Consider the following 27,087-nt stretch of genomic DNA (forward strand, 5'->3'; position numbering starts at 1 on the left):
AAACTGGGTCACATAACAGCTTTTCTGACAGTTATCTGGCTGTGTGCATAAGAAGGAAGAAGATATGTCCAGTATCAGCAGGGCTTTGAGCATTGTTTTACATGTACGCGTTTATTGCATTGGTTTTTAAGGCTGCCCTACATGACAGCAGGCTGCTGAAGAAGATGCACACGGGTTGCAGCTCTGACTTGCATCTTTACTCATTTATGTGCATCCAGAGAAGATGTAGGGGACAGTGATCTTTACCCTGTGCTTTGTGGGCAAATTACCTCAAAATACCGTTCCTTCAGAGGTTGCCAGTAATTGCTAGAAATGCCCAGCCAAGAATGATAACTGCAGCAAGGCCAGGCCAGATAATGGCTCCCATGCCATTAAAATGATTAGCAAACAGCAGGAGATGAAATACACCCCGAGGGGTCTCCTCTCTTGGCTCTGCTGCTGGTACTTGCTCAGAGTGCCTGGGGATGAGCCAAGCCAGGCTGGCATTGCTGCCACCCATCTGCCCTTGCTCCATGGGGGACAAACCAATCCACCGTCTCTCCCTGGGGCTCTTACAAGCCCCCATCCTCCTGAAACCCTTCCCATGATGGCTGAGAACTTTTCACGTCATGGTTATCAATTTTTTACTTGTATTGGTGTTTCTCTTCCCTCTCAGCAAGGATGTCACCTTGCCAAGGGCTGGGAAAGGCATAGGTAAAAAACTTTGGGGGTGTTTTGCCATGAAAGGCTTGCAGTCACCTTCATCTCTTCTCAGACTTGCAAATGCCAGGACCCATTATTCAGAAATATGCTTTTTGCAATGACTGCATTCAGGCTGGAGAGGAAGAGCTGGGCTGGGCCAGTGGCAAGGGCCTGCCAGAAGAAATGAGCACCATGCCACAGCGAAGACTTCAACAAGGTGAGAAGAGCCAGTCCCACCTGAGGAATGTTCGATTCAACAGGAATTCCCCACCATCGATGCCAAGAACAAAGCATCCGGAAAAACACGATGCCAGCTTTGGGTCCAAAAAAGCTTTTCCCTGTCTTGTTATCCATAGTCACAAATAATTGCTGTCACAAGAGTCTCACCAGCTCCTGCATACCAAGATGCCTCCATCCCTGCATGCTGGACCTCTGAAGGAAAATCTTGTTTGGACTTGCTGACATTTTGCTTATGCCTTGGCTCCTCCTGACGCCAATGAGGTTTTCCGACATAGCGCATCAGTCTGCCTGATGTTGTTTTTCAGCATTTAAGTAAACAGCAGCAGCACCATGTTTACAGAAGCGCATTTTTCCTCCTTGCTGCCCTGCAGCCCACTGAGCTGCTCCAGAGCAGCAGCCACGATGCTCAGCCAGTTCGCAGTGACACAGCCCCCTGGGCAAGAAATGTCACCCTTCCTTTCCTCTGAACTGGGCCAGACCCCTAAATCCATATCGCCCAGCTTATTTCCTCCTAAGCAAGCAGGTGCTCAAAGAAAGGTACAACCGTGGAGCTAAGCTGAAGTACTGGGAGAAGGGCAGGTGTAGCAATGCTGAGGGTAAAATCCACCAACAAAATGGGGAAAATAGTGGGCATTTAGCTGTGACCACATCGCTTCTTGTAACAGGTCTAGATTCATTCACACTAAAGGTATCTCCAGGTCTAGCTGCAGAACCCAGAGGTCACAGAGATGGCTACAGCAGAGATGCTCTGAAACGGAGTCAGGCTGATGGCTGGAGATGAGCTCCCTCATTAACTTCACAGGTTAATGTTCCGTGGTCATGGACAATATCAGAGGTTTTAATGGTAGGTGGCCTGCAGCCCATGGATTAATTGACAACTAATTTTTTAGAGGTTCTTGCACTTCTTGAGGAGGAGGATCAAGAGGCTGAGGAGTCTCATCTTCAGAAAAGCTCAGGTCTCATGTTAGCACTCAGATAACAGCTCTGCTTTTCCCAAAATCCTGGAGTGCTGGGTGCTGTGCTTTACAGAAAACATGGCCTCGAGTAGCCTGATATAAACTGCAAAGTGCTGAGCGCTTATCACCATAATTTGCTGCTTACAAAGGGACTGAGCAGTTCTGAAAGCCAAGCCCAGATTATGGGTTTCAAATGCTAGAAAATCCGTCCCTGAGCTCTTAATCCAGTTTATGGACTCATCACGAATGGAGCTGAGCCATTCTTGGAAGGAGAAGTTGGCAAAAGCAGTCTTTCTCCACTGTATCAGTAGAAATCACATTCAAAGCTCAGGCCAACAAATCTAGATTGGGGAGTAATTAAAACCTGTAACAGCCTCTCTCCATGACTGAGAGAAGCAGTGATGTTGGGGCAGCAGCCAGAGCTAATTGCATAGGAACAAGACCCACACCAAAACTCGCTTCTCAGGTTGCTCTCTAGGTCACGCACCTGGATGGGAGCTGAATGCTCCTTGGCTCCAGTTGAGCTAAGCCTGCTTGTGCCAAAGAGCTGCCTTCTGCAGCCCTACCGAAAACAGCAGGTTGTGCCTTGATACTATCGGCGCGTACGAACATCTTTTCCCTCTGCAGAACGAGGCATGGGGAGAGGAGCTCCATTCTCCTCTCCCAGCAGCATTGCATCAGTACAGTGCTATTGTGGCTACTAGAATTGTTCTCCCCCTACTTATGCTTAGTGGGAAGAAAAACAGACCCAAATGCGGCTATTCTTTTTAAAAAGTCTCTTCTAACAATAGCTCTCTTTCAATAGCTTATTTACTGCCCATCTGTGACTCCAAAGTAAAATCTGTTCAGCTGTTGATCTAAAAGACCTCCCCTTTACAGCTAATCCCCAATGATCCTTGCTGTTCTCTGGCAGCAGGCTGAATTCTCTCTCAGTTGCCCACATCAATAAACCATACATTATCTATGGCTGGATTTGGTTAAGATTCTGACTAATGATGCATGTGATAGAAGAGGACTCAGATGATGTAGTCTTAGTTGTGCTGCTCAGTAAAACTGGTTGAAGTGGAAAAAAATAGCTAAGATGGATTTTTGCTGTTAAAAAAAAATCAACTACTCTGTTTTAGTGCATGGATAGGAGCAGATGCACTAATTAAAATCGTGATACGTTTGTGGAGCCTCACACATCAGCAAGGGAAATATGAAAGTGGAAGAAGGGCCTGAGAAGTATTTACTGCAAATAGACACAATGAGCGCCATGGGAGAGCACCTGTGCAAATGGATGGGCGCCTCGCTGGGAGCAAGCAGAGAGAGGAGATGTTCTGCTAGTCCAGGAGACCTCAGCCAGATGTGCAGAGACAGTGCACCACAGGATAACCTCTCCTCCAAGGCCTCTCACCACCCGCCTTTTCTCTTTAGCTTAGCACCATCTAGAGGGATGCATCTGCAAACCCAAGGCGTCAGCTCTGCAGTGCACGCTTGGCAGATAACACCCATCTGAAACATGCTGGATTTGGAGTCAGGGAAGACCAAACAATTGAAAGCAAAGCCTCAAAAGAGCAGTTTACTCTGCCAGCCGCCTTCACTATTTGTTAAAGCACAAGGCTGTGGTGCAATCATTCCCCTCGTCCTGGTGAGCTCTTCTGTGAAATGGAAGGATGGGTCCTCCAGAGAGGATTGGAGGATAGGGGGTTTGGAGAGGAAGGCTGGAGGGGGATGCTCAGGGTTTGGGTGGTTTTTTCTTAAATTTTTTTTTTTTTTTCTTAAACACCTACAGATCTTGCATCTGCAGGCTTCGAAGACATCTGATGATGTGATGAGGAGTCCTCTATGGTTTAGAGCAGAGGTCGTTCTTCATGTCCATTCAACCTTTTCCCTTTCACTAACACCACACAGCAGCATGACAGGACGCCAGCTGAAGCAAAGGTTTCTATGCTGCATTTTACAGTTTTCAGCCCATTGCAACAGAGCTTACTCAAATCTTTCGACATGGAACACCAGAACAAAACCGAGGGTAGGGTGGAGTGACATTAGCTCCTCTCTATCTCACACACAGATCTTGCACTTTCTTCTGTAGCAGCCCAGGCTGCTGACTTGCAGTGCCATGAGGTGCAATACCTGCACTCCATCAGCCGTGTCTCTGGCCAACCTTATATAATCCCAAGGCAAGGCCATCGAAACCAAAGTCTGACCTGCCTGAATCAGGGAGTGCTTGGTTTGGAGATAGGAAGCACATTGCCCTGGTCAAAGGGCAAAGCAGAAGCTTTCAGAATTCACCTGACTTTGAGATTAGGGGATACATACCAAGCATAAACAACCACAAAGTTTTGCAAAGGATGGACAAAACCTGCATTTCTTTAGTAACTAGCTGCAGCGACCCCAAGGACAAAAATCAAGCAGTGCTCTGGAGATGGTACGGGGGAACGGCCGCAGAGAAACCAAGGCCAATGCTACTGCCTACATCTTGTCTGCTAGGGATGTCACCCTTACCTTCCCCTGTGTACTTACTATAAGAGGGTTTGAAGGTCTGGCTGGGGCAGGGAGGACGTTCTCATCCCTGCAGTGTTCAGACAGCAGCAGAAAAGGAGAAGAAACATCCTTTTCTTCACCCCTGCTCCACACAAGCGAAGTATATGCTGCAGCAATCCTCTCCAGCTCAGCTTAGAGATCGCAGCACAAGGTTTACCTCCCATTCCTCAAACCCAGGTCCTCCATCAGCCACAAAGCACCAACAGCAGCTCCTCCAGCTGAGGCCAAGCCATCTCTCCAGTATGGTCGGCTCAAACCTCTGTGACACTGCTGGCAGCCGATGCCCAGAGCGCTTTCTCCTTTTGGGGAGGTGCAAGGATCCCACGCCTGGCACGGCACAGCCCTGCCTGGAGGCAGCACCAGGCTGAGCCTGCCTCCCCACGTGTGACCGGGTGTTACTGGAGCAACATCCCCGCGGGAGGGAAGGAAGGAGGAAGCTGGGCTGTAAAGAAATAAAACCACTGCAGAGCTGACTGCGAGAGAAGAGAGAGGAAGAGACAGGCTGGCTGGAAAGGACAGCTTTGCTGAGCCCAGGAGAAAATGGTCTGAGTAATTATCAATGGTAAGGAAACCTCTTGTTTGAGGCAAGAGAGCTTAGAGGGATTTCTGCACAGTAAATACTCTGCATATTTTATAGCTTTGGCTTGTGGGGGGAGAAAGGCTGGTGCTGGAGTGGTTTGAAACACAGCCAGGACACCAGACACGGTAACTCCCTTTTAGCCCGCTAAATCCAGTCCTCTCCCTTTCCTCTGTTACTTTCAGCCATAACCCACCACGGGTCCAGCACAACCCCCAGCCGATCCTCCTCTGCGAGGATCCCCAGCTCACAAAGACGTCCCGCTCTGGGCTCTCTGGGGAGGGTTTTTTGGGGTAGCTGGTGTTTTGCATTGCTGCAGTGAGCAGACAGGTCTCCCCTTTTCTGCCAGCCTGCCGCTATGTGGCCAGGAAGATGGGGACCCTGTGCCACCGGGAGCACCAGGAGCCACCACCGTGCCCACTGCAGGCAGCCCCCCACCGCCACCACCAAAGTAAGTCTGCAGCTTGCTGGGGACGGGGACATCCACACACCTCGGCCCCAACCACGCTGGGGATGGAGGGGCCAGGGCTTGCCTGGGCTCACGGGGTGGGATGGGGAGGGGGGCACCTCCTGTTGCTGCCTGCTGTCCCAGGCAAGCCGCTGCCCTGCGGCAGGGGAGGTGCGCTGGGTCCCTATCCCTCCCTGCCTGTGCTCCAGTGACCATCGTCTTCCTCAGAGTCCAGCACTTTGTCTGAGGAAGAACCGTAACAGGTATAAGTTGCGAAAGTTTATTTTCTTTCCTGATTTATCTTCCCTTGCTGCGTTTTGCCTTTAAATGTCATGGCTGCCTCCCAGCCCCTGACAGAGAGGATGAGCAAATCGCAGCCTTTAGAAGGGAGGACAGACTTACTCTGGGTGTAATTAGAGGGGTGAGCGGATGTAACCTGCTGAAGCACCACTTCCCCAGAGCCACGTCTCCCTGGGGCAATTTTTGTTATTTCAGGCACCCCGCTAATACCAAAATGCATCATCACGCACCCCAGCTGGCAGTGAGAGATTTCTGTCCTTGCTGCCAATCTTCCCCAGCCCCTTCCTGGCCCATTTAAAACACAGAAATCACTATGACTTTGCAGATCGCTCATGCGATGTCCCCAAGAGCAGCTGCTTCTCCTGGCCACCCCCAATTCAGCACAACGGGTGCAGCAAAGACCTTCCCGGCTCCTCATCCCTGCTCCAGCCGCAGGGGCTGCTCCCGGCGAGGAGGGCTCACAGGGGAGCTGCTCCTGCATCGCCCGGCCGTGCTGCTCAAGCGTTAAAGCTTGCTGTCAAAAGGAAATCATTTCTGAACAGCAGACAAAAGAATCTCAGCATTGGAAAGACCTGCCCCACCAATACCAGTTTCACTGGTTCGGCTGAGTCACTCCTGGTTGCTCTTGTGCAAACGTGCCCAGAGCTGCACTTAAGCATCAGCACATTCCCGGGCAGCTGCCACAGCGGTCAGGTCACGCCCCGTGGTCTCCTACCTCTGCCAAGAGCTCAGGGCTGTCACAGAAGACTCGCAGGGAAGATGTCGGGCTGAGCTATTCCCTTTCTGCCGCTCCCATGTGCTGTGCGCAAGGGGAGGAAAGGGAACTGTATGCTTAGGGGGTCCTATGAAATCTCCAGAAGACTGCCTTTCCCCTAAAATAACAGCTGGAGCCTTAAAGGGGGGATGAGGTGAGGGAAAGGGGATATTTCACTTCACTAATGCCTTAATTAAGTGCATACGGTGGAAAAGCAGAGGGAATGGAGCCAGGACTTTGCAGAGGCCCCGAATGGGAAGATCAAGGCAGGTGCTTGGGTGTATTAGCGAGAGGAATCAAACTCCTCCTCTGAGCAAAGAAGTTAAGCTCCTTCTCTGCAGTTAATTCCTGGGTGTTTAATGGCAATCGGGGGAGCTGCCCAGTTGGCACTAGCAGGAGGTCTGGCCCCGTGACTTGCTGGCAGGTTGGGCACACCAGCCCCTCAGCGGCTGTGGATGCAGGGGGCTGCACCAGTGCGGAGGGCAGTGGTGGGCTGCACCGCTCTTTGGCACGGAGCAGCCCACAGCTTTTTGCTCTGCGGCACCCCAGGGAAAGCTGGCCCCGGACAGGGCGCGAGGAGCGTACAGCTCAGCAGAGATCAGATCTGGCTGGGAAATGGGGATGATCTGGAGGCACCGGTGGTGTCCAGGTCACAGCTTGGAAACTGCGGAACTGTATTCCCCTCCTTGCAGCAAGGTGGGCTCTGCTGGGGGGTTATCTGTGTCGTAAACCTGGCCTGACTCCCTCGCACTAAGCTAATGCTGTTTACGGTTCCCATCAGGAGGTTTTTCTGAGCAACTTGCCAGTTCACACCCCAGTCTCATCCCTTCAGCAATAATCTTTCCCCTTGGCTAATCCTGAATCCCCCTCTTTTCTCTGATGCTTGTGCATTTGCAGATGTAAAGGCAGAGGTATCAACAGCCCCCCAAGCACGAGCCTCGCTTCCCAGGAACAGCAACCCCATCCAAGACCAGCCCTGCAGGTCCTGAGGGTAAAAGTGCTTGTGGTCCTGACCTGAAGGCCACGAGCTTTCCTCCCACCAGATTTCCCAGAGAATGCATTTGCTGGGAATCCTGCAGCCCAGGGATTGGAAAATATCAGCAAATCCCTCCTGTATCTGCTCTCAACACAGAAGCACAATGACAGAAAATGTCTTGATCAGTCTCTCGTTACCAGAATTTTCCAGCTGGCAGAAAAAAAAGATTGCCAATGTGTATCAGATGCTCCCAGCACTTTTGGGCTGTGGAGCGCCAGGGGAAGAGCATGAGCCATTGCATCCTAGCAGCGAATCGGATTTTTATACTGTGAAACCAAATTGTGCCCCTAAAGATATTGGTATACATTCAGGCAATTTCCATGAAGGTAAAATCAGCTCCTGAGCTAGAGTAAGGAGTCTGAGAGCTTATGTCTGTGGAAATCCCATCATGTTTTGTATGACCCCCTTCCCCATGCCCAGTAAGCTGGTTAAGCTGTCCTTACTGGGCAGCCAGCACCCCAGTGTGATGCACAGCACCCACAGAGCAGAGGACTGCAGGGACCACAGTCAGATCCCCCTCTAGCAAACCCTGCACTGTCACAGAGAGCAATGACAGCAGAATCGCAAACTCCGCATGTGCGGGGAGGAATCTGCCCGACCCCTTCCTGTGACAGCCCAAGCTGAACCAGAAATAAAGACAGATGAAAAGAGGCTGGTTGGGAGCATGGTGGTTTTTCTCCTGGAAGGGTTTTGCTGTCATTATGGTGTTTGAATAGACTAATGCTTTGGATTGTACATTGGCAGCACTTGGGCTTGCTGCTGAGGCTTGCCTTGCTGCTTGTGTAGGAAGAGATGGATCTTGTCTCACCATTGCTTGTGATACAGACAACAGGGGAGGGAGCAGAGTCATCCTGCACCCCTGGGGAGAGCGGGCTGTAAGCTCCTGGGTCTCCAGGGCCCAGCCTCTTGCTGCCACCCTGAGCAATGGTTTGGCCTTCGGTACCAAAACTTTTCTGCCACAATATCACACAAAGGGGAGATGCTCAGTGGCAGGATGGGATGTACACAATGGAAGGATGTGCACAAACTAGTGACCTTAATTTTAAAACCCTCCTGGCTTTGTGCGGGACAAGTATCCCATGCTGAGCTTCGTTAAGGTGGGAGAGGCACAAGCCCTGCCCGGGGGACTGCAGGGCTCTGCCCGACATGGGGAGGGACGGAGGATGGGAAGGCTGGAAGGTGAAGAACAGACCCATATCTCCCATGCACACTCAGCCACAGCAAGGCTGGAAAATGCAGACCTTAGGACTCTTTATTCTGATCATCGCCACTTCCTAGGACAGCTACTGCCACCAAACCGTGTGGTTAGGTGGTTGGGTAAACATCAGTGCATGGAGTCACCTGAAGTTCATGGAAATGCCTGGCTCTGGGGACAGAGGAGGACATGAGCAGTTCCTGGGCCATACAGCAATTCTCTATTCATGGGCACCACCTGAGCACACAACCTCTTGTAGGCTTACAGCACTTCATTTCCCATGGACTCCATGCAAATGCTGAAGTCTCCTGCTCACCACTGGGTCCTCTTACGTGCTGGGTGTATACGCAGTGGGAAGAAAGGAGGAAGGGAAAAACAAAGGAAATCAGCCTGTCCCAAAATGGAGCAGGAAGGGGAGTCTGAAAAGAGCTGTGCTCCAGGATGCTCTACCCAGTGCCCAGTGCCTTCTTTAAGGCTTAATCCTATGGATCATCAAGAAGTCCATCACCATCCTCCCAGGGGAGGCAGCAGAAGTGGCAGTTACCGAGCACCGTACCAAGCTAGTTCTTAACTGGAAAGTTTGCCAACTCATCAGCTGAGTTGCCTCCCACGTCTGTCACAGGACAAAGCTCACTGTCACTGGCAACTACGTGACACAAACATAATCCAGAGTAAATATCACATTTGCAACACTGCTATGCACAGAGTTCCTTGTCTTCCTTGTATTAAAAAAAACCCCACGTACTTCATTTCGAAGGTGTGGGGCTGGCTCCTGCAGGTATTCCCCATGGCTCTCCGAGGCCCCCAAGTAATAGCAGTGGGAAATTTCCCAAGGGAGCTCCAGGCTGTCCCTCTGACCCCCAGAGCAACTCCTTCACACCAAGCCTGTGGGCAGCCAGAGAGTCTCAAAGGTAAGCAGCTTTCTGGTGAGTGTCTTGCATGTTTTATTAGAGTTATATTTCCACTCATTCATCTGGATAAGTCCAGGATGCACAGTTATAGCCCTCTCCTCTGCCCCATGGCTTCTTCACACTGTTGTGGATGGGCAGCTTTTATTTCAGCATTTTCCAGCCCGCTCTGGTCACCTGCCCATGAACCAGCTCCGGTGTGTGTTGAGCGCGGTGGTCTTGATGAACTGGCAGAGACAGGGCACGCTGCTGTGCTCCAGGTGCCCCCCTGCCACGGCCCGAGGGAGACGGCCGGTCACCAGGAGCCGGACGTAGCATCCGCTGAAGATAACCAGGAGCTGCTGGGCCATCACCTGGAACAAGCAAGAGAGGTGTCAGAGCAGAGAATCTACCTGCAGGAAGAGTGGATGATACATGACATAGCATTTGCTCCCTCGTTCAAGGACTGTCCTTGTCTGAAGGAAACAGGACAGGAGCCAATGGCATATATAACTGTCCCAGATCCCCTTCTGGTCAGCAGTGCTGGCACACTGTCCCCACGGGGGAGTGACATGAAATGACCGCTCGCCAGTGGGTGGCCAAGGAGCCAGGCTTCTTGGGGACCTGCCCGCTCTGTCACTGCCTCCTGTTGCTTTTTTTTGCCTGTAGATGGCCAAAGAGCTTCAATCTGCAGGGATGTCACCTGCACCAAATTCGCTTAGTAACAGCGAGAGGAAAACTGTAAAATAAATCAAAATCATCCCTTTTGAAACTTCTTGCTGAGCGGCAATGAGGACACATTTGTTGCTCAGCATGGCACAAGTCTTTGAAGGCACACTCCATGGAGGAGACAAAGGCTGAGCACATCCATGCCTCATCCCCAACCCGAACACAGGTGCTGGGTCCGTGCATGGACCCTGGGAGATGTTGTCTTCCAAAAGAGGACCCCTGGCCACCAGCAAGGAAAAGCCCAATCCATGAATTCCTCAAGGATTAAGCACTAGCTGCTCAGTAAGCATTAACTGCTCAGCAGTGTCAGGGCTGGAGAAGGTGTGTGTGGACCTCCAGGCTTCCAGGTGCTTCTACTGGTGAAAAAGGAGGTGTCCCCCATAGCTGGCAGCTGCTGAGGGGGGTTTTGGAGCTGAGGTGCCTGGGGAGGTGATTTGGTGCCTCTGTCCATCAGGGAGGGATATTTCTCATTACCTCTGGTGGGCCCTTGGGAACGAGGTGGACCAGCTCGTTGCATGTCACGGGCTTTTTATTTGGGTTCACTCCACTGGATAACAGAGGGGACTCTTCACGCAAAGCCTCCTCCTCCATCCCCAGGTCAGGCCGAACCACCGCCTCCATAACCACACAGAGCTGGTCCAGGCTGTGCTGCAAGCCTGACTGGAAGAGAAAGAGATTTTGGGGGGCCTCCAAAGGCAGCAGCGGTGTCCTGAGGACAGCCTTTAAAGAGCATGATTTCCTCCTGCACGTTTTTTACTCCTGGGAGTTATCATCCCAAGAGTCAAAACCAGCATTGGCCAAGAGCCATGCCCAGCACTTGGAGCTGAGTGTCTTCATCCCACAGCCCTGCTGCTATCATCAGCTGTGTCTTGTGCCAGCAACTGCTCCCAGCATGATGGTCAGAGCCTGGTATGGAGAATCATGTCTTTAAAAACCATATGAGTCGTATCAGCCAATATATGAATTGATGTGTTACTGTCCATCCCTTGATCTGCATTTGTCAGTTCATCCAGGGAGATGAGCAGCTTTGGGATTTTCGGAGGGTTATACCCCCTTGCCTCTCATCCTGCACCCATGGTCAGCAAGGGCAATTCAGTGCAGGAGAGTGTGGTGTTTGTATATTTATACAAGCGCATAGAGGAAAACATTTTCTTAAGGCCAAGAGGACAAAAATTTTATACAGTTAACCCAGTACAGTGTTTACTTATTCCTCAGGCTATCCCATTTATTTCAGAAGGACAGCTCAAGGTGTCCATTATTTCAAGTTGTGACACATGCTTTCAAAATTTACCCTTGATTCTTGATGACTTTCCTTTATTAAAGTTGTACAGTTAATTATGCAGACATGCACATACCACAGGACCTAAACCAGTTCCTGCTGAACTGGGCATCGACACATGCAGTTTATCCACCTCCCAGTCTGTCCAGCTCCCAGTTCACAGCAGGGGATGCCCAGGAGAACACTCAAACACTCGGTTCTCCTTGCCCACCTCCATCCCACCAAAGCCGGGGCGTAGGGGTGGACCTGCACGTGTCCCTGCGGGAGCTCGGGCTGTGCCCACCATCATTTACCTCTCGCGTCCTCTGCAGGTCCGTGACGTGGGCTGCCAAGGACTGGAGGCAGCGCTCCTGGCTGAAGTGCACGAACCACAGCTGCGATGGTCAGGGTTAAGGAAGGGTCTTTCCACGCTTCCCCCTCCGCAGCCCTCCACCTCCGTGCGGCTCTTGGTACCAACCTTGCAGGAAGCGGAGCAAAGGCAGGTGGTGCCCATGGGGTGCTCAGGACACGGGAACCAATAACACATCACAGGGCTAATTTTAAGCCAAGAGGGTCTGGGCTAATGCAAAACCTCAAGGGAAAGAGGAAAAGAAGAGGGGTGGCAGGGAATGGGGACATTGCCCCAGAGGGCAGCCAGTCCTCCTGGCACACCTCCTGCATCCTGGTGGGGTGAAAATTGGGATAACCCAGGGCCATTGCCCATCACTCACTTAGTGGCCTTACAGCTAAATAAACTGGTGAGTCACCTTGACTTAGCTCCCCTAAACTCCTTCCTGCTTTCTTTCCTTTGATTCTAGGGATTCATTCCATTTATTTTTTACAAAATTTACTGTACTTCATGCTTGTCTTCAGGACAGAGGCACTGTTTGCAAAGAGTCTACCAAGAGCAACATGTTGGGGTTGTTAGTTGTGCCAGCTTTGAGAGCAGCAGCCCCCAGGAAGGCAGCCAAAGGTCTGCCCTTGTATATCTACTCAAGCTGCCATTATCAAGGGGATTCAGGAACAGCATAAAAGCTAGAGGGTTGAAATGGATATGACATTGGAGCAGACTGAGAAATCATAAATCCTTGGGTTGTTTTCTGCTCTCAGGCAGTTCTGGGACACGTAGGTAGAGGTGAAGGCTTCTTGGATTAGTCCTCACTTACTGAGGTGCAAAATTATGCTGGTCTGAACAAATGTCTAATTCAGGTTCTTAAGTGTTTTCTCCTCATTCTGCGTGACTTCACCCCTGCTGGCCCTCCTGCGGTATTCCCTGCCCCCTTCTCTGACCCTGTGTTTCAGCCTTGGCTCCCCCTCTATCTATTTCATACCTCTGTATATATGGAGGGGAGTGAGATCCACCAGCAAATCTGGGAGACCATCTCTCTCACCTTCCTTTAACACTTTCATGCTGTCTTAGAACTCTCTTTTTTCCCCTAAATCTTTGGCTAGTCCAGAAAAGGTATCTCTAAAAAGCAGCAAATGAGCCTCCCTCTACCTAGTTTCTTTAACCCGCACTTTTAAAAGGCCATGAAGGTCAGAAGTGCTTGGCAGCTACAGACCTGGCTGCCAGAGACGCGCAGGGTGAAATCAAGTTCTCTAACGTGCCTGAAGGAGGGAGCCCAGGGTTACAAATCACCTGGAGAGCAAAGGCACTTGGATGCTGTTGGCTTAGTTTGTCTCTGCAAGGCAGAACATGAGCTCCCAGGGACAGGCACTCTGGTTTTCTCTGTGTTGGTTTTTTTTGCCATAGGCATATTGCTGTCACCCTGCTTATAATAAGAATCATTACTGTCATGTAAGTATAATACACTTTCAGGAATAATTGCCCGCCGAAAGGACTAATCCCACTTCAATCTTTTAGACTCATTATTTCCAATTGCCTTTGGGCATATCTCAATCCTCACTTATAGGAGAAGAAAAGATACCCAATCCCTTATGCCATCCAATAGGAGAAAAAATTAATCCTAGAAATCCCACCCACTGGAGATCCTCATGGATCATAACATCAGTGAATACCTCCATATCATTAGCTACCCAGAAGGGGTACAAATAATTCCCTACAGAAAGGATACTTGTAGGATGTTGTGTGGCCCATCCAGGGCATCTGTAATCCCTACTATTAAACCGTGTTTGATAAAGATTTCATTGACAGCTGCCAGCCTCACATCTGTATTCACGTTTATCTATTAAAGAATGAGGGAAAAATTAACACACTCGACAGCAAAAGTTGGGCCAGCCTGATGCTACAAACTGCAGCTGGATAATCCCAAATACCACATCTCTGAAAGGAAAGCAGTGACAAGAGCAGTCTGCAGTCAGGCAGGACTGTCACCAGCCGTCAGTATTGGCCTAGCCACCGCTGGTGGATGTCTGTGGAGCCAGAAATCTCACTACGGATTATTTCTCTTACAGACAAGATGTCTGAAGGGGAATCGACTTCCAGTATCACGTTCCCTCTTCCTTCCCCAGCAGTCCCTGAGTGAAGGACTCCTTTCCCAAACCTCTGGGCACCTGCATGTTTGCCAGGTTTCCCTTTGGAAGAATCATTGCACAGCTGTCATTAGAGGCTTGCTCCAAAATCCGTGCAATTAAAATCAGTGCAAAGACCCCTCTGGATTTTGAATCAAGCCTTTCTAAAATTACTCTTCAGATCACTTAGTAATTTCCATACTCCTGTGATTCCTACAAACAAAAGTTGACAACAACCAAGCACTGGATGCTGCAGGCTGGTTGCCTCTCATGCTAACGTCATCTCCCTACTTCCTTCCACTGCCCAGTCTACCTCGGTTTTATAATTTTATTGCAAATTCCATGGGTTAGGAGCTGCCTTTTTGTTCTGGACCTGTTGCAAGGTCCAGAGCACCACAGCAACACAAGTAAACGATGCTATTAGTGGCTGCACACAGCCGAGACTGCAAGGACCATCATCAGAAGCAGGGCAGGAGCCAGCTCTGCTGGCGAGCCCCCGTGGCTTCTCACCAGCCGTGGGAGTGCAAACCACACTCTGCAACAGTTGCTTTATCTCCAGTGACAGCAGGCGCTTGGAGCCAGCCTGCCGGGCTCCATCACCTACTTTTGAGGCATTGAAACCTAACCTGGCTGTAAAGCATCCCTTGCCTGAACCTGATCTCTGAGCCTGCTGTAAAAATATTCCTTCCTCCCCGGGTAATTCTGTTCTTCATGTGCATCTAGAAGATGACCTGGGTCCCAGCACTTTGGTGGGAGGGAGTCCTGCTCCCCACGCACTGCGTGCCTGCACACAAGCAGCCTCCTCTTACCTTCCTCTGGCGACAATCGATAACCAGTATCACAACTACAGTGACTGCTACAGCAGCCAGGGTCACCAGCACACTGGCCTCCCAGTAGCGTCCAAAAGAACACAGCTGGACTGTGGAGTAAATGTTTGTCCAGAGAGACATGTAGAAAACCTGTAAAAACCCAGAGAGACTGATGATAGTCACAAAACTATGGAAGTGAGATAAGTCACAGGAAGAAGAAAACTACCAGTCCCTTCTCCCAGGGTAATACCTTACCATAAATCAAGTCACACAAGATTTTCAGAGGGTGAGGAAGGACAGAAGTTCTTTCCAATAATAAATAGGGGAAAGAAAGGACTAGAAGGACTGAGTGAGCCATGGTTTATTATAAATAATTACTAGTCATCAAAGGCAGAGAGTGAATTATTAATGATGATTCATACCTAGGGAGGATGTCGACCGAGTTCTTCCATTTAGATAAGAAATGCACTCACTGAGGCATATTGATAATACTTCTAATAGTCCCTGTATTTAGAAAGCTCCTATGTCAAAGCACTCAAGGTGGTGCAGACTACTCAATTACAATAACGCTGAAATAGTGGACACTGACACTGGACTCAAGGACTATGCTAAGGACTGACAAACCTGGTCTTTGCATAAAGACAGGCAAAACTGAAATAATTTGGCCTTTACTTTAGATAGCAGACATTTGAGCAGGAGATTGCCTAGAAGCAAATAAGATGTGTACAGCAGAGTGTGTCACAGCATCGTCTTGCAATAATAAAACTCATTTGCACTAAACAGGCACCAAAACCCTCAAAACACTGAGCACCAATTCCTACAATATTAGTGAAAGGCGAGAAAACATGTATAATTGCTATCCAAAAAAATAAATGCAACTAAAACAAAGGAATCAGATTTTATCACACCCTCAGCACGCTGCATCTTGCTGTAGATGCTAATGATCGGGGTCTCTGGAGAAGCTTCTCTCACCAGAAGACAACAAGCAAGACTAGACAATCACCTCAGTAACCAAAGTTGACTGGTCCATTAGTCTAAATTAGTATCAGAACCAGAATACCTACAGATTTTTAAAATCAAGTTAAAAAATGTCTGATGTAAGTAGTACTACTTCCACATATGCTGGTTATCCAGCCATGGACAGCCTGCTTTGGTGAGACTACCAGCAAGGGGTTGGAGAAGGTGCCTTGCCCTCCATCTACAGAAATTCTGTGAACTGGGATTTCCAAAGGAACACACTAGGATATGTAAAAACCAGTATCTCCTCCCCACTCAAACCCCTCTCCCTCCCTGGCCACAAGAATCCCAGGTATAGGTCTTGATGCATCTCAGCGAGCGCATGTCTATGGCAAGCAAGAGACCCCACCGTCCTTACCACGGCGATGGCTATCTGGAATGCCCTGGAGTTGTAGAACATGTACCGTCTCACTTCAGGCTTCAGGACAGCATCCTGGATTAACCTTCTCCACTGGTCCTCTGCCACCTGCTCAGGGAGCAAACAGAAAACTAGGTCCACCCTCCAGTTTTGGGCTCCTAGTCCCATCAGAAATAGTCTGGGCAGTCACTGAGGGGCCAGGCTGGCACTGCGACCGAAAGCTCTGTCCCAGAGCACCCTCCCGCAGAGTGCACCTCCAGTCTTATCTATACAGCTGTCACAGACCAAAAACTTGTGTTCTTGCCTCATTTGCAGTGAGTAATATCTCCCTGGAAAGTGCAGGGAAAGTCACAAGAGAAAACCACCTTTTTATGACAAAGGACAAGACAAGACAGATTGCCCCAGGGATGCTCCATCCCATCAGAGTGACTTTCAAGCAATTCAATAGAACCTATGTTGAATGGGTTTCTTCATGGAGGTTTAAGTCAAGATCATTACAGTTGACTTGCAGTCCATGGGGAATAGACTGAAGTTGAACTGAAACAAGCGACTCAAACCAAAAAAGATAAAAGCTGTCTGTGATGTGGGTGCAAATGCAAATGATGCTAATGCAGCTAGCATTCACTCCTACAGGGTCCCCAGGGGAGATAACACGAGGAGCTTACCTGAACCCCAAGGGACTTCAATTTCTCTGCACAAAGCTCCATGTCAAAGGAGGTGGCTGAGCAGTTGTTGGCCATGCTGAGCACCATGAGCACCTGGCCATTGGGGCGTTCTGCAAGAGCCCAAAGGAGTCATGAGCACAGCTCTGGTATGGGTTTTCCTCCCAGCAGCTAAGTAGCACGTGGCAAAGGGAAGGCTGAGGAATGCAAACCACCCTGACATGTTTTAAATGGATCCAGAATACTCCCTTGGACATTTCTAAGAACATCACAAGGAGCTTTGGAAGCGGCCTGATGTCCCTTGTAAGAAAACAACCTACAAAAAGGGAGGAAACCCCAAACACATTCCAGGAGTGAGCAGTCAGAGATAACATGATGCTCTGATCTTCAGCAGGATAATGTCTTGTCTCACTGACCCCTGACAGAAAGGACAATGGACTCAAGCTCCTCCCTCTTGCTAAGGCTATCTACGTCTTAGAGAGATCCCCCATTGCCTACCCACCCCACCCACCACAAGAAAAAACTTGAGCAATCAAATTAAAGTGCTTTCCAATAATCACATTGCCTGCGATGTGGCAGGGCTGCCCTGGAGCATGAGCCCCATAGGTCCTCCAGCGTCCAGTTCCCTTCTCCAGCAGTGGTACTGGGCAGCATGGCTCTGCTCAAGGGTCTCAGCTTCCCAGTTTCAGCTAGGGCTAGGATCAGAGATGTAATCTAGAGACACAACTTGCAGTCAGGAGCCTAGAAAGTGTGAGGACAGCCTGTCCTAGATTTGAGGAGCAGGCTGCTCCTAGCTGAGGCACAGCAGCCTTGGAGCAGCACAGGAGAGCTCTGATCTCCAGGCATCCCATCTGGCATTCATCTAGAGTTTACACAAGCTGTGCTACGTCAAGGGGAAGAGATCGAGTCTAAGGAAGTGGCTTGTTCAGATGAGATCCTGTTTCACTGAAACATTTCACCCTGCTTTCCTTCCCATTTGCAGATCCAGGATCAGCCAGGTGTCCCCTGGCGCTGCTCCTGCTGACACTGCCACTTAGTGCTCTCCCAGACTGCTGTGCTGGCTGAAACACAGCATGCACTCACCTTCCCCTTCTCTCCCACTTATGTCCTTCGCCCTCATCATCTCTTCACTGCTCAGGAACAGGAGATGCCAAGTGAAACGAGTCAATTACATTACAATAAGGCGTGACTGCATCGAGTAAAAAAAGGAAGAGGAGATGCATCTGAAACCTCCAGGATAACAAGGTCCTGTTTGTTTGCTGAGGTTTATCTCCTCCTGACACAGAGCAGTGGAGGCAGTAAGTATAAAGCAAGAATAAAAACAAATGGCCCCAGCCTTGGGCTCGGCTCTCCTGTTCTCCATGGCTTTGGTCCAGTTGCTTGGCACAAAGTCTAGCAAGTTGGGTGCCAAGCTGAGATCCCCAAGATTTGCAGAGCTCCTTGACCTCTGCTGGAGCCTGCTGGAGTGACAAGAGCTGCTTCACCCCTGCAAAAACTGAGCACTAAGGAGGTGCCATGAACTGAGCAAGCAAAAAGGATGCCCTGCTGAATGGTGCGTGGAGGTCTCGGTGAGAACAGCCACCCATGGCACTGCCTTCTGTCTCTGCACAGCACCTCAGGTGGTTTTGGAAGTAGTGCTGCAGAGAGGGAGCAAATTGTTACTGGGGAAGGGAGTCAGTCAGAAAGCACAGGTCAAGTTTCCCAAAGATTTCTTGACTTTTGAAGGCTAAGAGAAGAGGACTTCCAGGGTCCTGGTTTTCAATAGGTGGATGTCCATTCATTCCTATATATCAGGCTTTCCAAAAAAGTCAGTGTCTCCATCCCCTCCCCAAAATGCTGAAAAATCCATAACGTTTAGTCACTTTTGCAGATGAGTTGCTGTTAATGAGCATCTTTGAAAAATCTGTCTTCTGCTATTCTAAGGGCACCGTACTCAGTACTGCCTTTCTCCTTATCATCAAGTTGCTCGCTTACCTTTCGCCCACTGCATGGATCCTTCCTTTAAATCACTCTTACAGTAGAGGATGGAGGAAAGCGACCTGTTTTTCTCAATTCCACCAGCTTGGCTTTTATGGGCCATGCTGAAGGTGCCTCTCCTTGAGGGACTCTATGTCATATTGTCAGAAATCCAGCACTTTGTATATCTGCCTTATCTTTCACTGCTAAGAAACACCGGTTCAGCCCCAAGGCAGCAGGCAGCTGGCTTGCTCTCCTCTTGGGGAGCAGATTGTGAAATCCTCATTCACATTCCCTCCGATGACTTCTTCGAGATCCTGCTTTCCATGAGCAAGGAGGCATTTTCTAGCCCTGAAAAGAGGAAAAGAAAATCCCAGATCTTGCAGAGACAGCAAAAAAAAGGGTAACTGCACAGACTACTTGGGTGTACTCTGCTCTTTGGACCCTGCTCCCTGTGGATGTTATCACCAGTAGGTGTTAGCCAGCTATGAGTGCAGTACGCACAGGCTCGCCTTTTGCTGCAATTACCCTTTTTCTTTCATTAATAGGTGGAAAAGTTATCCTTAAATATTCCTTAAATTATCCTGACATCCTTAATTATTCATATTTTGTAAACAATTAGTCAAGAAATAGGCAGGATTTCTCCTTGTGAAGCCAACAGGCTTTTTGCTATTGCTTTCAACAGGCGCTTTCAGAAGAAAGTGGAGACAGTGTAAATGTCCCTCCCTGGAAGTGATGCACCCCACTCACTGACACCGTGGGTAATTCCCCACCACACGAAGGAAGCAGTGCAGATAAGGAAGAAAAATGTATCCACTGAAGGCAGAGGCAAGCAGGAGCTCTCACCCAGCAGGAGCAAAGCCTTTGAGGGTCTCTGCTTTCCTTTCCCCTCTCCTCTCCACTGCGGGCAGTGCAAGAAGCTGACGGGGCACGTCCCCGCAGCAGGCACCATGCCCACCATTTTTCCAGGCAAATGCTGCTGACGTAGGTCTCTAACCTACTGCCAGGACCTGTGGGTGGTTATTAAAGCAAATGCTTGGAAGACTCTGAAGTTTACTTTTCAATTATCTTCCACTCCTGTGGGTCAGCTGCATCCACACTGGCTCTCCAAAACTACCATTCACTTTTTAACCTCCGCTTGGTCTTACTTTTGCACCAGGAGCCTGTTGCCGTCTCTTGGTGTAAGAGTACCTCACAGAGCTCATCCGCTCTCCTTCCAGAGAGGATTGCTTTATTTTTGACTGATGGTTGTTGCTGCAATTACCCCCTTACACAAAGCCAGGATAGTCACCAGTTGAAGGTCTGTCAAAAAGGAAGTTGAGGCAAGAGAAACAACATGAAAAGTTCTTCTGATTGCAGAAAAAACCTGCAGAGGGCTGGAAACTCACACTTAAAGGAATCAAGCCATGGTACACATTGCACAAGAGGTGTGCAGTGTGTGTGTGCATACACAGGATGGGCACAGCACCCACTTTTCACCAGCGCAGGTATGGAGCAGTTCTGCTGTACGTTGAGTGTGGCTCTCCTCTGCGATTTCTTTGCCAGGAATGGGCAGCCACGTGTTACAGAGCACATCTCCTGGCACCAAAAGGTGGATTCAGACAGTGAATTTTCTCACTCCTTTCCCCCTTTTGCCTTCAATCCCTTTGGGTTAGCATCAAACAGAAGGGAAAATGAAAAACAAGACAGGAAAGCCCACACAGAACAGCAGCAAAGCAAAGAGTGAAAAAACAGAGGAAACAAAAGGAAAACCCTATTAAAACCTACCACCCTGCTGTTGCTGCTGTCACGTTAAGTTAGAGGTGAATCAAGGCTCTCTGGCTTACATGTCGAGAATTTTGAGTCTCTGGAGGACAGTCCCCAGGAGATGACAGCAAATGGTGCAGCAGGGTGAGGGCAGCTCAGCCTTCCCCAGCCCGTCGGGGAGCTGCAGGAGGGAAACAGCCTTCCCCAGCCAGGACAAACTCGTCGGCAAAAGCAGCTTTGCTTTTACCTCTTTGTGCAGCATAGACCACGTTTGGCTCCATTGCCTTTTGCTGCAGAACAACTGCCTGGTTTTGGAGATGGGTCCCCCCCAAATCTTCCCCTGCCACCTCCTGTGCTGACACCAGGGGCATCCTCTCATCTCCTGCACTCCCCAGGCTCTGTGTCTCTCTACATCTCTTCTTATTCTTTATGCAATGCCGACATCGCTCTGGTGACTTTGCCTCCTTCAGCCTATGAACCTTCTTTTTAGGACACCTCCAATCCCTAGCTAAACAGCAGAGAAACGTTCAGCAAGTCCTTCTGCTTCATTTCCACAGCAACTGGCAGAGGCTTACCTGGTCCAGCTCACTTCATGGTCCTGGGGAGCCAGCTCAGCTCCCTCCTCCTCCTCCTCACTGTCCTTTATCTGCCACCATCCCACTCCACACTGCGCAAATGCTGGGCTGCCCCACCACTGTGCAGGGATGTCTCCGGTCCCACAGCCCCAACCTGCGTGGAGAAAGTCACTTTCTTCCCTGCATCTCCCGGGGACCACGGGCTAACCAGACAGCTCACCCAAGGCAAAAAGCCTGTGCCCCGTGCTCCCTCCCATTACCCTAAGCTGCAAGCACCAACTTGCAAAATCTCCCTTGTGCATGTGACTTTTCTTTCCCCTAGGCTGGTTTCAGAAACATGGTTTTAACCCTCTAGAGTTCCTCAAAAGTGCTTCCGCACTGAAGATACAGCCATGGGAGGAGATTCTGCCACAGGAGTTATCCTCACCTTTTGCAGGGTGGGGGTCCAGAGCTGGAGCTGGACCCTAAAGGCTGTGAAGAGCTGAAGAGTGGCACAGACAGGATGCTGTCTTCCTCCTCGATCAGCTGGGCAGGACTCACGAAGTACAAATCCCAAGGCTGCGTGAGATTAATTGCCGTGAATATATTAATGAAAGCTAAGCATCGACGATAGGGCTGGAGAAATCAGAAGAGGTGAACAAAGATCAAGGCTGAGAATGGGTCACTGTATATTTAGCAAAAGGTCATGTTAAAGCACAGAGAAACAGGAATAAGGTGCAGAAGGGGGAACCGTAACCCTCCTCAAAACAGGAGGCTGCGCTGGTACAATGGGTGGGCGTGAGTTTCCTCTCCAGCTGCTGTACTCCGAAGAAAAGCAGTAGGCTCTAACACACAGTCAGACAGACCCCCCAGAAGAGCTCCACGTGCTGGGGAAGTCATTCGCTTTCATGCAAAGAGATAATGCTGAGAGACGCCACGGGAGAGAAGACTCCTTTGCCTGGGAATTACGGTTTCACGGCTCACCAAAAGCTAGAGGATCCATGGAGGCTAGGAACAAGTATCTTAGCGACTGTTAGTCTTAGTGAATGGTTTAAAAAAAAAAAAAAAAGAAGAAGCTTTATTGCAGTGCCTGTGTACACTTCCTGGAGAAAATGTCGTTCTCTTGGAGGGATGAATTTCTGCAGCCCTGCTGGCTCCAGACATTGCTGAGCAATGCGTTCATTACATCACGTGGCTGCAAGGGCAACAGACTCCAAAGCTGCTTAACCACATGGGATCTTGTTACACTGGAAACCGGCATCTCACACAGTAACATTGTCCAGGTATTGAGAAAAATCAGATAAATCTCTTGCTGTTGTCACTAGCTCAAGGCCCAGCTCAAATCCCCACCCAAGATAGGGCCATGCAAAGCTTTAGGTTCTTTTGCAAACAATTCTCATCAAAAGCTTTGGCTTCGTTTCCTCCTCTTCTCACCCACGTAAAGATCCTGCCAGAGGGAAGATATGACAACCAAAGTGCTTAGAAAGAGCACTGTCAGCTCACTGCAAAGAAATGCCCGAGGCAAAACTCTGTGTGGGCAATAAACTTCAAAGCAATGTTCATAATTACCTGCACCACATACACTGTACACCTCTTGTTTAGCAAGACGTGCATGTATGGGCTGATCTTGGCATCAACACCTCATCCCACCAGCACAAGCAGAAAAATCCTGCTCATATAGAAGACCACACACTACTAAATCTTTAGGAATTTTTAGACTGACGGGCTTTGTCTCTGAAGGTTTTCAAAGCATCTGTTTCACACCTATCTAAGGAACCAAGGACGAAGATCCACAGAAGCTTAAACAAACCTAAATGGAAGGCAAGGTTTTCCAGTTATTTTTCTGAGATAGTTTTCTGCCCAACCATCTCCCTGAACTTGCAGCTCTGGCCCAAAGGAGATGATGGATCTGCAGGTTGCATTGTAAGGAGTCAGGGTCTCCTAGCCCGACTCTTCCTGACTTCAGCAGTCATCAAGCCACATGCTCAGAAACTTTTTGCAGGTGTTAGTTTTCTGATCACCTTATTTGGGGCACAATTTTTATGCTTTTGCTAGGCAAGTGAGATCCTACCAAGTATCTTCTCAATCCAAGCAGGTATCCTGTAGTCACAGGTCCCACAGAATAGCCTATAAAATATTCAGTGATTAATATATTCCAATAAACACACATTTTAGATTCTAGCTGGACAATAAGCTGCTGTTGTATTTGCACATATGCCTTTATATCTGGGCTTCTGAAACACAAAGATGTGTCTGTAACATTCCTACCCCACCTATTAATAGCCCTACCAAAACTTTAGCATTAGAAATTTAACCCTCTTAAAGCCAAGAAGGAAAGCTGTAATTAACAGCAAATGCAAAGTCAATCAGTAAACTAGAAAGGACTTTGCAGAGAGTCAGGCAAAGGCTCACAAGAAATAGAAAACTATTTGACTGTAAAACAGAGAGGACGCTGGCAGGATCCCAATGCAGACCGGAGGTGCTTCTGTTTCACGGAGCCCAGTTGACACCCTCTGAAAGTGGCCCCATTTAAAAATGAAAGTCTGCAAATGAAGGTCTTCCAAAAACTGAAATGAGAATGAATGAAATGAATGAAAATGAATGAAAATGCAGACCTCTCTGCTCCAGGAAGCATCGTGTCGGCTGTATGTTCAGCTTGTGCTGGCTGGCAGGGGATTTAGGGATTTGTTTTATGCAAATCAGCGTTAAGACAGCTTGAGGTTTGTCTTGAGCTTTACTCACTTGTATTTATGAAGAAGCATGTCCTGATTTACATTAACCCACAACAAAGCTATTTGCAAAGTCTCCCTCTCTCACTTCACTTGCTTTTTGCCTATTTTCTCCTTCCTGGTCTTAACTCTCCCATAATTAAGTGATGCGCTCCCACTGCAGCCTTCTCACGAAGGCACACTTTCACCCTGCTGTCAAATGAGACCTCACCCTTCTTTCCAACGTGACTGAAACCAGCTGCGAGGGCCAAGAGTTATTAGGGGACAAAACCCAACCGCACAGCCTCAGGACATGGGGTCAGCAGGACTCCAGCAGTGGCGATGCTGGAGCCTCCACAGCCATCCACCCCACAGCCTTCCTGGTAAAAAGCACTTCTAAACTAAATCTTTCCCATTTCAGATAAAGCTGGTTACTTCTTCTAGCCTCAGTGAATCTGGTGAAGAATTCAATGTCTGTCCACTTTGAAACAACTCTAATTTTTTTCGAGACTTCTCCACTCTCCACTGTCATGGAGTCTTTAGACAAAATAATCCCTTACCTCCCCATCGTCATCATCACTCTGAGCCACATTTGACAAACCTCCCCAGGCCCGTCGATGCTTTATTCAAAGAGCAATTTATTTTCATCTTTTTCAAAGCTCAGTGTCCAAACAGGACACTGAGACCTCACCACATCCATGAGCGTTAACAACTCTCTCTTTCTCACTTCCATCTTACGTAGGACACTTGAATCAATATGCTGTACAGTGGAGACTTCATTTCAAAACCAAAACATTTGCTGAGTCTGGGGGAGTTCACCCTCATTTTCACAATTTCTGCAGTGCTGTACAGCTGGTTATTGATTGCTTAGGTTTTGTGTATTTGATTTCACCTTTCTCAGTTCAGCGTTACACTTCTCTTCAGGGAGTCTCATGCTATTGGTTTCAGATCATTTCTCCCATTTATCAAGATCATTTTGAATTATAATTCAGTCCTCTATACTGTTTGTATCTCTTCCCAGCGTGATGCCCTGGACATATATTATAACTGTACTCCTTATTCCATCATGCTGCATTAATGAATATATTGCAGGGAACCTGATTCCAGGAAAAAAATATCTGCCATTTGAAGAGCTTTCCCAGACTGACAGTAACCACCGATACCTCCTGTCCTCAGGGATAACCTCATCCTCTATCATGTTCTTAATATCACTTCCGAGATCACTCTTCACTACTTCAAGTCCCGCTGCTTTAAATGCTGAGACATATACTCTTTAGTCTGCTTTTTCCTATTCCGACTCCTAAGACCATATTGTCTCTATATGTACTACATGGTTTGATACACTTAACTTTTTTGCAATATTTGAAAGGCTGATAACGCATCACTTATTCCTGCTTTATTTGCCATGGCCTGCACACGACTGCAGTTTCTCCATACATAAGTCTTGTTTGTGGCTGTGCACACTGCAGCCATGAGCAGCAGCCAACATGGGCAGATCTCATTTGCTTTTGATGAAACTGCATTTTCAGTGACTAACTGTTCCATCTTTTTTTTTTTTTCCAGTGAGCCTTAATTAGGAGAACAATGTTGTTGAAAGCCTTGTCTTGCCCTTCCCCTCTCTTCCTGCACACAAAGTCTTCTTTCACAGACTCTGGGTTGGGTGTTTGGTTTTTTTTGTCAAACAGCTCAGCAAAGCTGACAGATTGACAGTCATAAAATATAAAAACTTTATTTCACAATATCCCTAAATTACATATTTCAAATGAAAAATGACACTTGCTTAAGGCATAAAGTGTAGTTCTTGGTTTTTTTCCCTAGTTCTGCCTTTTTCCTATGAAGACTTAAAGTATTATTCTTTTTATATGGTAATGTAAAAACCTCTTTCTTGTATCTCAAATTAGGAGGGAAAGCTTGCTATGTGCCTTGGATAATGATTCAGCTATTGATCCAGAAGATGCTTTATTAGATTATTTTGAGACAGCTGAATGTAATTTAATACCTATTTATTTTCTATTCCTATGCCAGCCCGAGATACAATCTTTTCTGCATGAAATTAGTACTTTCTCCTTTCAACCTCAAAGAAAGATTACACTATGCTCCTTTCTTGGATTAGTTTGGGGAACTTTTTCAACAAAACATTAATCTTGAGGGTTCTTGACAGTCTTTTAATACTTTGAAGCCAAAACCTCAGCTGGGATCAGTGGGTTCTAGGCTTGTTTTTCTTATTATGCATTAATGCAAGAACTAGTGATGTCAGATAAAAGGGAAAGAGTCCAAATGAGGAAAATCGATACAAAGAGGAAAAATGAGCAGGTTTCATACAGGCAGAGAGAAGGAAGAGGAATGGCATTCTTTTTACATAGTTATTTGTAACCTACAGATAGGACTGCATGACAGTACACCAGAACGACAAGAGAGTACAAGAGTATTTAGGTCAGTCAAAATTAGGGTGTGCTTTTATAAGACTGAGCCCAGCTGCTCTACATGCAGCTATTGCTGCGACAATCGCATCTCCCACGAGCTGCCTCACAGGCCAGAAACTGCTGGTTTTTCTGTAGGGTTACTTATTGCCAGTTAATTCTGCTCACTCTGGGGTCAGATGGGCACCAGTGCAGGAGAAAACAGCAGGAGCCCAAAGTTGTGGATAGAAGGGAGGAGAGAAGGACTGCCAGCACCTTGATGGGCTTATATCTAGCATTAAAAAAAAAGCTCCAACTTTAATAAAGATCATCAGGAATTGTGTAGGGACCTCACAAAAGCAGAAGAATGAGGAATTTAGGGTTGCCAAATTTTGGCTTATGCATTGGAATACCTTTAATGATTCATTTATGTTACCATCTAGCAGCCAGCCTGTCACTACAAGGCAGAATGAGGAACAGCTCATCAATCTTCAACAGTAGCCACAGCACTGGGAAAATTTAGGGTCCTCTCTCATGTTTCTGAAACCGTCCAAATCAAGATTCCAGGGGAGTTTCTGATAAAGCACTGGAAGTCAAAATTACTCCCCTCTTAATGAAAGTTCTCTCAAACTCCTGGACTCCAGATACAGGGTTATGGGTGACTTTCCCTCCTTTATTTCTCTGTTTGGACCCTGGAAAGGGAGGAAGAGAAAAGAGCAGGGGGGATCTTTAGAGGGGAAAATTACTTTCTCTGAAACAAACAAAAAAAATTACAAGTTAAATATCACACAAAATGCTCCTACAAAAATAATTAAATGA

The 27,087-nt window shown here is 48.3% G+C and overlaps 1 protein-coding gene and 1 long non-coding RNA gene across 5 annotated transcripts; one reads left to right on the plus strand and one right to left on the minus strand.

The window, feature by feature from the left end:
* The first annotated feature begins 4,878 nt into the window (after nucleotides 1-4,878).
* LOC104833966 lies at nucleotides 4,879-7,872 on the plus strand. The gene is made up of 3 exons (XR_774579.1): nucleotides 4,879-4,965; nucleotides 5,330-5,431; nucleotides 7,380-7,872. It is a non-coding gene; the product is annotated as an uncharacterized LOC104833966 (long non-coding RNA).
* Nucleotides 7,873-9,735: 1,863 nt separating this feature from the next.
* LOC104833967 (chromosome unknown open reading frame, human C9orf91) lies at nucleotides 9,736-26,957 on the minus strand. 4 transcript variants are annotated; one of them, XM_010571018.1, is made up of 10 exons: nucleotides 21,610-22,193; nucleotides 20,629-21,336; nucleotides 18,880-20,505; nucleotides 16,909-17,018; nucleotides 16,244-16,351; nucleotides 14,869-15,018; nucleotides 13,663-13,773; nucleotides 11,902-11,982; nucleotides 10,804-10,989; nucleotides 9,736-9,974 (listed from the first exon to the last, which is right to left on the minus strand). In XM_010571018.1, the coding sequence occupies exons 3-10, from the start codon at nucleotides 18,983-18,985 to the stop codon at nucleotides 9,795-9,797; spliced, it is 1,032 nt and encodes a 343-aa protein (XP_010569320.1). In that variant the 5' UTR covers nucleotides 18,986-20,505; nucleotides 20,629-21,336; nucleotides 21,610-22,193; the 3' UTR covers nucleotides 9,736-9,794. The 4 variants fall into 4 exon arrangements, with proteins under 4 accessions (XP_010569320.1, XP_010569322.1, XP_010569321.1 ...); XM_010571020.1 differs by lacking the exons at nucleotides 20,629-21,336; nucleotides 21,610-22,193 and adding an exon at nucleotides 26,682-26,957 and having other exon boundaries at nucleotides 18,880-19,212; XM_010571019.1 differs by lacking the exon at nucleotides 20,629-21,336 and having other exon boundaries at nucleotides 18,880-19,212.
* Nucleotides 26,958-27,087: the final 130 nt, after the last annotated feature.

This window comes from Haliaeetus leucocephalus, unplaced genomic scaffold, assembly GCF_000737465.1.
Source record: "Haliaeetus leucocephalus isolate CR32 unplaced genomic scaffold, Haliaeetus_leucocephalus-4.0 Scaffold306, whole genome shotgun sequence".
Classification (NCBI taxonomy): domain Eukaryota; kingdom Metazoa; phylum Chordata; class Aves; order Accipitriformes; family Accipitridae; genus Haliaeetus; species Haliaeetus leucocephalus.